The following is a 12,590-nucleotide window of genomic DNA, read 5'->3' as shown; positions in this document are numbered from 1 at the left end:
TCAAGAATGGTTTAAAAAGCCAAGCAAAATTTTGAGAACTAAAAAAAGTAACTTTCAAAAGGTTGTTTGTGTTCGTAAAATTTGACTAAGAATTTAACCATCGTACTAAAAAAAATACAAATTATTATAAGAAATGTAGATGAAATAAACTTAATTTTAAAAAACAAAAATAAAAACCAAATGATTAGCAAAGGGGTCTAAATAATTACCAAGGGGTCCATATTTTTGTATTATTGTTTTTAGATCACAAGCTAAATACAATTAGTTTAGGCTAAAATAAAATTTAAACAATAAAAAAAACAATTTAAACATGGTTGAAACAAGAATGACTACTTACCTAAAATTTGGAATCCTATTAGTTTCCTTAACAAATAGCAAATATTTGTTGGATTAGATAGTTGTTGGACGAGGTTAGTCGAAATTGTAGCCACAAATTCTCTAAATTGTCTGGAAATCCAAGAGACGTCTTAACCCAAAAACTAATAATGTATTTAATCAATCATAATTACGTTGAATGAATAAATACTTTGCTTAATTTATTAATTAACCACGTTAATACCAAAAGTTTCCTACCTAAAGAAACAAAAAGGGATCTCATTCAATGGTACTAAACATTTAATCCTATTTTCAAGTAAATCCAAGTATTACCCACCGTTCATTTTAATTATTATTAAGAGTGATTTAGCGTTAATTAATCTCAACTTGCTTGCAATTTAAGGCAATTCCACTAAGCAAAAATTAAACCGCATTCAAAATTAGTTCCACATTCCCCCACTCTCATCAATAGCGCGTGTCTTTCACGTCATCCGCCAACATACATATATCTCTTTCGTTGGCTGTCACTCTGTTTTCATCACGGAACTTAAACCTCTCTCACCTTTCCTTATTAAACCCTAGATCTTCCTCCGCCGGCGCTTTTACATTCCTCACCGCCGACGAGAAAATGGCTGCCTCCGCGTCGCCTACGCTCCCCATACCGTCGTTACGGAACTCGGTACTTTCTTCTCTTTCTTCTAAGCTTCCTGTTCCTTCGGCCTTTTCTGTTAATCTTCGTCCACGGAGTGTTGGCGCGCCGCGGTTTGTGGTGTTGGTTTCTGCGTCTTTGAATGCGAAGCCGACGGTTCTTGTTGCGGAGAAGCTTGGGGAAGCGGGTCTTGATCTCCTTAAGGAATTTGCTAATGTTGATTGTTCCTATAATCTGAGTCCTGAGGAGCTCTGTACCAAGATCTCGCTTTGTGATGCGCTTATTGTGCGGAGTGGGACTAAGGTCAGCCGCGAAGTGTTTGAATCCTCTGGAGGGAGGTTGAAGGTCGTTGGGAGAGCTGGTGTTGGCATTGACAATGTCGATCTAGCGGCCGCCACTGAGCATGGTTGCTTAGTGGTGAATGCTCCCACTGCTAACACGGTAGCTGCAGCTGAGCACGGAATTGCACTTTTGACTGCAATGGCCAGAAATGTTGCCCAAGCCGATGCGTCTGTTAAAGCTGGTACGTTTTTCTTTTTCTAGAATCTTCGTGTTCTGTAGCTTGTTGTTTGCTTTGGATCTGCTAGAAACCATGGAAAGTGGTAAACTTCGGAAAGATCTCGGCCTTTTATCTTAATATTGGACGAGCATTTCAATTAAATCTGTCTGGAAAGAATTATTTTAATGCTTAAAGCGAATGTGCCCTGAAAGAATTCCTTGTACGTTTTGTTTTTAAGTATCGATGTGCGCTGTAAAAAGTGGAAACCTGTCGGAGGGGGAGTTATGTAGAAAATTCCTATCTTATGCTTGCTTAGTTTGAACTTTATGATTTGAAATAATTAGAAAACAAAGAAACAACTCTCTGCATCGGACGATCTCTTTCCCTTATGGAGCCCGTCGACGATAAGATGGTCAGATTTATTGGGTATGATGTTGTATATCGAGATATGCCTTTGTTGAAACGAACTACTTATGAGTTTACATTTTCTCCTCCACCGCAGGGAAGTGGCAACGCAACAAATATGTTGGTGTATCACTTGTGGGGAAAACACTGGCTGTAATGGGATTTGGCAAAGTTGGATCTGAAGTTGCTCGTCGTGCAAAGGGACTTGGCATGCATGTAATTGCACATGACCCGTATGCACCAGCTGATCGTGCTCGTGCAATAGGCGTAGAGCTTGTGAGCTTTGATGAAGCCATTGCAACGGCTGATTTCATTTCTTTACATATGCCTTTAACTCCAGCCACGTCAAAGATCCTTAATGATGATAATTTCGCAAAGATGAAGAAAGGAGTAAGGATTGTGAATGTTGCTCGTGGAGGAGTAATTGATGAAGAAGCTCTTGTAAGGGCGTTGGATGCTGGCATTGTCGCTCAGGTTCTTTTTCTTCTTGCTACCTAATTGAAGTTTCCTAGTTATCATAAAACGCAAGGATTGTATAACGTTTCTTTTTTCTGATAGGCTGCACTTGATGTTTTCACTGAGGAACCACCTCCGAAGGAGAGCAAGTTGGTCCAGCATGAGAATGTCACTGTAACTCCTCATCTCGGCGCCAGCACAATGGAGGCTCAGGTGTGTGTTTTAAATCAAAGGACTTAAAAGTTTGTGTTTTCCTTTTTGTAATTTTTATTATCTTTGCTTCTGGTATGCAGGAAGGAGTAGCTGTTGAGATAGCTGAAGCTGTTGTCGGAGCCTTGAAAGGGGAGCTTGCGGCTACTGCCGTCAATGCTCCGATGGTTCCTGCAGAGGTAGAAGCCCTTGGTTTTGAAATCTTCTATCACTCTCATATTTCATATTTCCATGATCACTTAAACGTCTACCTGAACTACTTCTAGTTCTGTTTTTTTTTACCTCTTTACTATTTCATGGTTATTTGTTTTCTTGATTTTCTTGCTTTCCCAAGTGGAGATATCTTTAGGTTTTCTGACACATTATGCTATGCAATAGAATAAGAATTCTTCTCTTGAATGCTTTTCATCTAGAAACCTTTGACGTCTCTCCCCATCTTTTAAGGAATAGGGTCTTGTAAGGAAAAGGCTAAATAGTGTAGTCCTCCAACAGTTGGAGAGATTGCTTTTCCGTTGACATCTTTCTGGTGATGATTTTCAGAAACCTGTTAAATGTGAATGGTTACCGAAGCCTGATTTTCCAGAAAACCTGAACTTTTTGTAGGCTACCAAAACTTTACTTCCAATGATTTAGTAGTGCATCTCTATAAATGGATTATCTCCTCTTTAATTTGTACTTTTCGTACTGGTCATGAAGGTCTGCTGAGTGTTGATTGTGACTTGCATCATTATTCATCGTACATTTTATTTTCAATGAACTAATTCTCAAGTTTCTGGTATATAACGATTCTAACAAAGTTTTATTTCTCCCATGTAGGTGTTAACGGAGCTGAAACCATTTGTTGAACTCGCCGAGAAATTGGGAAGACTGGCTGTCCAATTGGTAGCAGGAGGAAGTGGTGTGAAAACTGTGAAAGTAACATACGCATCCTCTAGAGCTCCTGATGATCTTGACACCAGGCTCCTTCGGGCCATGATAACCAAAGGTCTCATTGAGCCCATTTCCAGTGTTTTCGTGAACTTGGTGAATGCTGACTTCACTGCCAAACAGAGAGGACTAAGGATAACCGAGGAGCGAGTCATTATTGATGGGTCGCCTGAGAAACCATTAGAATACATTCAGGTACAGATTGCCAACGTGGAATCCAAATTTGCCAGTGCTATATCAGATACTGGAGAGATAAGGGTGGAAGGACTCGTGAAAGATGGAATCCCTCACCTTACAAAGGTCGGGTCTTTTGAAGTCGATGTTAGTCTGGAGGGCAGCATCATACTCTGCAGGCAAGTTGACCAGCCAGGTATGATTGGAAAGGTTGGAAGCATTCTTGGAGAAGAAAATGTTAATGTGAGTTTCATGAGCGTTGGTAGGATTGCTCCTCGAAAGCAGGCTGTTATGGCCATTGGTGTTGATGAACAGCCTAGCAAGGAATCTTTGAAGAGGATTGGTGATGTCCCAGCAATTGAAGAGTTTGTTTTCCTCAAGTTGTAGAATGTAATATGGTCATGAGCTTCACCCTCACCCTTTCCTTCCCCCTCTTCCCTTCTCTCCACCAAGGAAAGAAAGAAAAAACTCGTCCTTGGTCTGTGTACCACCCTCTCGGGATTTTGGTACATTCCTACATGTTTGGCCCCAATTTTGATTTAAATAATCTGGTTTGTTGTCTCAACTTTTTGAATGAAGAAATGTGCTTTTACCAAGTTTGAAGAATCGTTATATATACTTTGGTTGAATACTCTTGCAGTTACTTTAAGTAGGGGTGCTCGGTATGACCAATAATAGGTACACCCCAGGCAGAGTTAGTGAGCCATGTAATAGGCAACCATTTCGTGCATTTTTTAGGGCACTTGAGTCAGCCACCAGCACCTGACTGTGTCAAGGCTGTCTTGGCTCTCATTAAGTCGTCATAGTTGGGTAAACTCATAAGACTGAAGTGTATCTCTTGAAAATTGATTTATGGGCACATGAATTTACTGATAAATCGATAAGAGGAAATCAGCCGGATTTTGAAGTGAAAAATTGCCTTGTTTATTTGAAGTCATCAAAATGTTTCAGTAGTTTATGAACCCAAAATGGAAGGCACCTCAGCAATAGTTGTAGGTAGCGATATGTTGAAGTTATGAAGAGCTAAATAGGCAGCAATTCCAGCAGCATATCCTGCAAAAGCGAAACCGCTAACCTGCAGAAGAGGATACAGGAAAACAAAACATTCAATCTTTGAATTGAAACTGGTTTCTACTTTGAAAAGAGAAGGAACAGTTTTATGTCGGTCACACCTTTCTTAAGTACCAAAAGAAGTCCACCTTCTCCATCCCCATGAATGCAACTCCAGCTGCAGATCCAATTATAAGCATGGATCCACCAGTGCCAGCACAAAATGCAATTAGCTGCCAGAACTCGGAATCTTGAGCGAAGGAGGAGAGGTCATACATTCCCATTGTTGCTGCAACTAATGGTACATTGTCTATTATTGCTGATATAACACCCACTGTACTCGCAATGAGTTCAACGTTTGGAATATGAGCATCAAGGTAGTTTGCTAATTCGCGTAACACCCCCGCAGCCTCTAAGCTGGAATTCACAAATTAGACTCAGTTCAATAGGTCAACAGTAACTTTACTTTCACTTACAGAAGAGAAGGTATTATATTACCAAACAAACATACACAAATGTGTCATTACATCTGGATGTAAGAAGACATCAATTCTAGAACTTGTACGAAGGATGATATTAGGGAAAATATCAATCTAAACCCCGAAACTTTAGGGGTTATATTAATTTAAAGCCTAAAAGAATAATTGTATCAATTTAAACCCTGGACTTTTATAAGTGTCATTACCTTCCATTATGTTTCATATGGAAAAATTTCGTGTGAAACTTATAATTGTATCAATCAAAACTCTAATACCTTCATAAAATGAATCACTTTAGACTCTTAGATAAAATTTTCTTTGAAAACCATCGATACATTTACCCTAATCGTCCATTTTGTAAAACTGTCTTTTGAAGAAGTCCACACGTTTGAAAATTAATGCATGGATGATTTTCAAAGATGACCATAATTAAGGGTTGACTTGTGGAAATTTTGAGAGTTTAATTGACTTAAATTATACGTTTCTCACGGTACTGGTCGAATGAAACTTGAAAGATGGTCTAAATTGACACACTTATGAAAGTTCAAGATTTTAATTGATACAATTTCCAAAGCCTAGGGATATGAATTGATATTTTCCCTTGCTATTATTATCTATTCAATGGATAAACCCCAGCATTACACTAGTCAGAATGCCCTTTGTTCTCGGATAAAGAAGGCGAACTTGTTTTGAATCAAATTCTAAAGGGTGAAGGCATTGGAACAGACTCAATACCTTCCTTTCCTCCCAGAGGGAACCCATTGTAAAACCTTACAAGACCTTCCTTCTATGGCTATTTTAGTGATGGATTCTTAAGGAGCTAGAAAATTTCACCGAATACTGTCTAGCGACAAACTCCTCTTTGGAAGTATATATAACATAGCAATAAGTTGGTTGTGTTGCATTTTTGCACATAAAAAAGTAAAAGAAATAGTATAAAAGCTGGAATGGAGGGTAGATGGTGCACTCACCTGCTGACAGACAAAAGGATACCAAGGAAAAATAGTGCTCCCTGCGTATCGATACGAGATAAAGCCTGAGGAACTTTCAACTTTTGCCTTTCCGATTCACCATAGTGAATAGCATCAGTCAGAATCCACAGAATTCCAAGACCAAGCAGCATACCCATGTACGGGGGCAGACCTGTGAGGGCCTTGAACACCGGAACAAAAACTAAAGCTCCAACACCTACAGAGAAGACGAGCTTTCCTCGAGGCGCCATCTGCTCCGACGCCATAACATTAGAAAAATCCTGTCCCTTTCCATTAACTTCACTGAATCCAAGAAGAGAAAAAAACACACAAATAAGTTCAATCTTAAAAGGATTCATCAAAAGAAGTCTCAAATTGCACAACTACGACTTCAACTTAGTTACTAAACTTATACCTTGTTAGGGATAGCAGTGCCAGAGGTACTGCAAGTGAAACAGCTGAAGGTATAATCAAGTCCTGTAAACAACACCGGTTAGTGAGAAGTTGGCAACAGATGAGAAAAGTGAACTAATGATCAAATTGTATAGTGAATCTTTTCGAGCAACATGTTACCACATAAAATTCATGATGTTCATTGGAACTTAAAGGTCCTTAACAGACAGAGTAGCAGACCAATATGTAGCATGGAGCAGTAGTTTATTTAAATGGCTATATCTTGAAATGATGTGACGATTGCCTTTAACGGGGCAACTCAAACTACCTTTGTGAAAGATGATGTCGAGTGCATACTTGAAGTAGGTTTGTTTAGTTTAGCTACCTAATCATAATATTGTAAAACCATTTTGAAACAGTCTCAAACAACTATAAATAGATACACAGTAAATCACAGTATATCAGAGAGAGGAATACTTTGAGTGTCGGCACTGTTGATATCTGACCATGTATCCATAGCATGGTCGTGGTTACATCTCCAATAGGTGTCCATGCACCACCTGCGTTTGCTGCTATAACGATTACAGCTCCAAGTAGCCTGTTTCATGTAATTCATTTCAATAATTAAGATCATACAATTGGTGGTAAAACAAAGGTTCACAACAAACTAATGGAACTTTCTAGATGCTGGGTGATTGAATGCAGTGAACTAAACATTGGATAAAAATTATATTTTACACCCTTTTGTGTCAATCTAGGTTTATGATCAAATAGCTAGAGTTGTGCATTAGAATTTTATCAATGCCAAGCTACATCATTTGCTGATATGACAAATGACAATTGATATGAAAGAGAGGTTACTGAACTGTAGATAAGCAAAATAAAAGAAATACCAGTTTTCAGACTGTTTGCTAGGTCTGAGTCTCTCCCTCAACTAGTTTTTACTTTTCTAACTACATTACTAGGAGGGTCCAACTTTGCCCTTCTATGTAAAAAGATACCCTCCATGACACAATAATTAGTCACTTTCATTCCCACAGTTCTTCTTCTAGGTATACTTTAATAGGAGCCTTGTCAATCCTATCATGTGCCCCACAACACAACAACATAAACCAGCATTTTACAAAAAAAGTACTGTAGATTACACAAATACAACCACAAGATTTTGAGAGGAATGCAATAATAAAACAATCGTGAGTATATAAAGTGTGCATCTACGATACCGTACTTGCGATACTCTGAGGGAGGAACTAGTTTTCGCAATAGAGAAACCATGATAATTGTGGTCGTCAGGTTGTCAAGGACTGAACTCAGAAAAAAGGTTACAAACCCAATCTGCAATATAAGGTTTTCAGATCAGTTGTGTTTCAGTATAGAGGTTAACATAGAAGTAGAGATTAGCACGAAAAGCTGAAGGTAAAGTAAATAAGAAGCAAATCCATCTCCATTTTGCCCAATTTCCACTAGAAGTTCGATTTAGAAATTTTTTGACTGAAGTTAATGGAAAGGGACAGGATTTTTCTAATGTTTTCAGACAGTAACCATATCTGCCTGTACATGGGTAAAAAATGTAACAGCCTTACTATTTAACGGATCAGATAGGAAATCAAATGTTTTCAGGATCAACTAGAGAACCGTCCTTAAATCGATAAGGAACAACAAGAGAACTGTCCTTAAATCGATAAGGACCAACAAGAGAACATCTTAGAATTTATATCGAGCCACAACTGAAACTTTCCACCATCATTCTTTTTTGTTTTAATACAATTGAGGGTAGGAAGATTCGAATCACGGACCTTGTAGTTTCTAGCACACTCGGATGCCAATGGAGCTATGCTCGATTTGGCCACTTTCCACCATCATTCAAAAATCTGCTTTAGTAAACTATACTTGACATATGAGTTGATAGACCATACAAAAAAATTCTGAATATTTTCCTGTACTTCAATTCATCAATCTAAGACTTCTTCCTTCTAAGTTTTAACCAATAAAATCAATGCATGTAGTGACTATAACAATCAAATAATGGAAAAATATGGATAATCTTCTATTTTAAAAAGATTGGTTTGGAAAAAACACATTGACATCAAATATTTAGTGAAATGGAAATAGAGCACACTAACCACCCAGAGGAGAGTTCGTGGTTTTCGAGTCGTTATACTGTCTGTAACCAACTTAAATCCTTGATGGGCGTCGACAATCTCTACTATGGTCATCGCCCCAAGTAAGAAAAATACAATTTCACTGACTTCTGCTGTGGCATGTGTTAGCTCTGAAGCAGCAATTTCAGTGGATGGAGCCTATAATAGGAAACTATAATAAGAATACGATGCTAGAGAAAGTAAATGATAATGGCTGTAGAAAGCAAACAATAAAACTCCAACAAGCAAGAAAAGGCAGCAACAGCAATGAAGGATGACATTCAAGGAAGAAGCAACCACTCTCCATATGGCATGCATCTTGTATAGTGCATTTTGAGTGATAACTTTTTAAAATTTAACCAACTGGATACTAAATGAATCAGTTGTCCTTCGAAAAATGCAGATTAAAGCAATAGTTTTGGTATACTTTTGCAATATTGAAAGGTGAATTATCAATTTACCAAGTAGTGATGCAACAATAGCTGCAATAGTGCAACGGTCTTCATTTTGTTTCCAATTTCATTTGGATGGAGAAAGTAGAAAGTGTCAATGAGATTGTCTGTTATTCATCAGGTAATTCTAATGCTCGTGAAGAGACCACATCATGTAATTCTAATGCTCGTGAAGAGACCATGCGAGTAACTCAAAACCTTATATAAGATGTTGAAATTATCCCCCTTCCAGAAATCTGTTGGTCTACTTGCATACACCAAATACATTTAATAGAGATACTACTTATACCTACAACCAACCATATGCACATGAAAAAACTTCAGACATAATGAAGCTACAATTCTGCATTCAATCAGATAGTCCTAAACTAGACTTGAGAAACTGGATCTTACTCCAATACTTCGAATAACCCATAAGCCAACCGCCATCAATAATCCCACTCCACTCTTGTTGAAGGCAAGAGCTTCTTCAAAAATGATTCCAGCATATCCTATACCAAATAACAACACCATGGCAAGATCCTGTATGACAAGTTTGATGAAACATAAAAGTTCACAGATTAGCACTGGGTGGTGAACTTGTTACTGAAAACATTTAGTAGAGAATGGATACAAAAACAATATATCAGACAAGACCAAACATATAAACCTGATTAGCAGCAACCCAGGAGTGATTAATTGCCACTGTTCCAGTAAGAGCAGCTACAAATATTGCAAAAGCCTTTACTAAATCAGTCTTTGGCTGGTAACTATCTTCGAAATCCTGTGAACTTATTTCATCAACTGAGCATAGGGGATCACATGTTCCTGACTTGGATGACAGTTCCTATTATTATATAACCAGAGGTGAACACAAATGAACTACTTGTCAGCTCAAAGCCTTTACAAATGAACTACATGGTAATAGTAGAGAATGAAGGATCTATTCGTTTTGAACAACAAAAAGTGATTAATCAAGCACAATAATAGGTTTTCCCACAAGCCCTACAAGGAGCTCTAGGAACTCTTAATAGTTGTTTAGACAACGAGTTATATTTACGTACCACCAGAGCTAATATTGGCATATTTGGGACGGAGTGAGTTATAGTGATAAGATATGCTAGACGTGCTCTTGGACTAAATGAAAGATTTCCATAATTAACAGGATCCAGAAAGCATAAGCAATCAAACTTTTATGTACTTTTCACGAATTACCCTATAGAACAACCAAAGTTAATTCAAAACACAGTTCAAAAGGCAAAGGTTTCAAAAGGGAAACCTCCAGTTGTTTAGTGAAGTTGGGTGGAGCTTGCTGTTGCTCAAACGAAGAAGCGGTTGCTGGTGAAGAGCTTTTATCCTCATCTTCAGCCCGCACAAGAAGGTTCTTACCAAGCAATCTTGGAGTTCTGACTCTACTCAAAGAAGAACCATAGCTAGTGTGAAATGGGAGGGAAATGGGAGACTGGGATTGAAGTGAGAATCTCCTCCAATGATGAGGTGGAGGCAAATGAATCCCAATAGAGAGGGAAGCCATTCGATCAAGTTCGAGCTAGAGATTCCAGAAATGGGATTGTATTACAAGTAAAGCAATATGCCAGAAAAAAACGCTATTCCGTTCTGGGGTCTTCTCGATTTGAAACAAATTTCGATCAAATCATCGACCGATTACAGTAAAGCTGAATTGGGAAATGGGATTGCAAAAAAGGGCTTAATATCGAATTTCCCAGTAAGATTTGGGTGTCAAATCAGCTTGAATCTACCCCGCCAGAGTCTATCAGGTTGTGAACCAAATATTATCTCATCGAAAATGAAGAAGGAAAACAAAACAAAAGGATTTGTTGGGTTTGTTTCTCGAAATTTTCTAAGCACAACAAAAGGGATTCTTCTAATGGTTCACGATTGCAGGAGAGTGAGAAGAGAATTGGCAAAAACATATACCCTTCAATCTAAAAGATGTTGGGAATTGAAAATTTTTGACGAAGTGGCCATCTGCAGCAGCAGCAGCTCAAGCTTCCAGGTTTTGGATTAAAGATGTTGGGATGAATTCCTTTTTTTATTAGTGAAGTGGGGAAGGCGAAGATCAGTTGATGATTTCGAAATTTGGGTGATTAATGACACACGTTGATGATTCTTAATCTGTAATATGATCTCGACCCATATCTTTAAATTGTCCAATTCCAGTCCAAAATATTTCCTTTTTTCAATAACTCTGTTTCTAATGATTTGGATTTCGATTTCGATTTTGGAAATTATTCTTGGTTTTGAGAGAGTTGGGTACCATTTCAAAACTAGATTGGGGTTTGTCTATTAAGGCTTAAGCTTATGCTTATATGGATGATTATTTGATAAGAGAAAAAGATCTTGATAGGGTTGGTAAAAATCTTCGTGGGTCCCCATCCCGATTTGATCGGATATGGGGTCAAATTGGAGATTATAATCGAGTCCCCAGTCGGAGATGAGGCAGGGGTTAATTTTTTTTAATATATATATTAAAAAAAAAGGATGGGTCCCTGTAGGAAATCTCTGTCTCCGTCCCCATCCCCTCCTTCGGGGCGAGGATGGGGATTCTCTCGCAGCGGAAGTGAGCAATCGCTTGTGTCAGTGAATTTATTTTTGGAACGACTTAAAACATAGAAAACAGAGAACAAAGAGGATAAACATAATACAACCTAAAGTATGTTTTTTTACGAAAAATACAGAGAGGAAAAGGGTAGGTGAAAACTTACCTTTGAAGAAATTTGTCTTCACCAATTTCCTCTCCTAGGCAACACGAACAAAAATCTTCCCATGAACTCTTCAACACACAACAAGATGAACAAGACACCACCAAGGAAGTCTTCTTTGCTATCCTCAAGGTGAGACCCAAAGACAGAGGTGTGGGCTTGCCTTGATTATTTTGGTGAAGGAAGAATGAGAGTTCTTGAGAGAATAAAGTTTACAAAGAATGAAGATGAAGATCTCATAGAGTTCTCAAAATCTTCTCACGTAGTGAATTAATTACAAAATTCTCTAGATCATGGCATATGAGAGAGATGTGAAGGGTTATCCAATAACTCCCTCTCAACGTAAAATAATTCCTTATAATATAATTATATTCAAATAATAATATAATTACAATATATTTAATTATATTCAAATAATATAATTAAATAATACTTTATATGGTAAAATAATTCCTTATAATATAATTATATTCAAATAATAATATAATTACAATATATTTAATTATATTCAAATAATATAATTAAATAATACTTTATATTATATCCATATAATGCATAACCTATAGTTTATATTATATCACATATAATATAACCTATAGTTTATATTCTCCTACATAACCTACAGTATTAATATGAATCATATTCATATAATTTTAACCTATAGTTTTTATATGAATCACATTAACATAATTAAATATTTGAATAATATTCAAATATTTATCTTTCTCATTAAATTTTATGTTATAATGTATCCATATACATTAAAT

The 12,590-nt window shown here is 37.3% G+C and overlaps 2 protein-coding genes across 2 annotated transcripts; one reads left to right on the top strand and one right to left on the bottom strand.

The window, feature by feature from the left end:
• Positions 1-708: 708 nt before the first annotated feature.
• LOC120072203 (D-3-phosphoglycerate dehydrogenase 1, chloroplastic-like) lies at positions 709-4,231 on the top strand. Its single transcript, XM_039024616.2, has 5 exons — positions 709-1,487; positions 1,966-2,342; positions 2,427-2,537; positions 2,618-2,713; positions 3,351-4,231. The coding sequence occupies exons 1-5, from the start codon at positions 944-946 to the stop codon at positions 4,020-4,022; spliced, it is 1,800 nt and encodes a 599-aa protein (XP_038880544.1). The 5' UTR covers positions 709-943; the 3' UTR covers positions 4,023-4,231.
• A 304-nt stretch (positions 4,232-4,535) lies between these two features.
• Positions 4,536-11,416, bottom strand: NHD1 (sodium:hydrogen antiporter 1). Its single transcript, XM_039024628.2, has 10 exons — positions 10,380-11,416; positions 9,771-9,947; positions 9,515-9,643; positions 8,652-8,828; positions 7,757-7,863; positions 7,006-7,126; positions 6,551-6,612; positions 6,136-6,438; positions 4,808-5,102; positions 4,536-4,710 (listed from the first exon to the last, which is right to left on the bottom strand). The coding sequence occupies exons 1-10, from the start codon at positions 10,632-10,634 to the stop codon at positions 4,591-4,593; spliced, it is 1,746 nt and encodes a 581-aa protein (XP_038880556.1). The 5' UTR covers positions 10,635-11,416; the 3' UTR covers positions 4,536-4,590.
• Between the last annotated feature and the right edge of the window lie 1,174 nt (positions 11,417-12,590).

This window comes from Benincasa hispida, chromosome 1 (assembly GCF_027475165.1).
Source record: "Benincasa hispida cultivar pf3 chromosome 1, pf3_genome.v1.1, whole genome shotgun sequence".
Classification (NCBI taxonomy): domain Eukaryota; kingdom Viridiplantae; phylum Streptophyta; class Magnoliopsida; order Cucurbitales; family Cucurbitaceae; genus Benincasa; species Benincasa hispida.
This window is presented reverse-complemented; position numbering and strand designations above follow the sequence as displayed.

Bases quoted from the DNA above. Each gene is read 5' to 3' on its own strand.
- NHD1 (XM_039024628.2), bottom strand. From the start codon at position 10,634: ATGGCTTCCCTCTCTATTGGGATTCATTTGCCTCCACCTCATCATTGG. The intron at 9,948-10,379 runs GTTTCCCTTTTG...ATATAATAATAG, and splicing joins ACTTCACTAAACAACTGGAG to GAACTGTCATCCAAGTCAGG. The intron at 7,864-8,651 runs GTTAGTGTGCTC...CTTATATTGCAG, and splicing joins CACGAACTCTCCTCTGGGTG to ATTGGGTTTGTAACCTTTTT.
- LOC120072203 (XM_039024616.2), top strand. From the start codon at position 944: ATGGCTGCCTCCGCGTCGCCTACGCTCCCCATACCGTCGTTACGGAAC. The intron at 2,343-2,426 runs GTTCTTTTTCTT...TTTTTCTGATAG, and splicing joins ATGCTGGCATTGTCGCTCAG to GCTGCACTTGATGTTTTCAC. The intron at 2,714-3,350 runs GTAGAAGCCCTT...TCTCCCATGTAG, and splicing joins CTCCGATGGTTCCTGCAGAG to GTGTTAACGGAGCTGAAACC.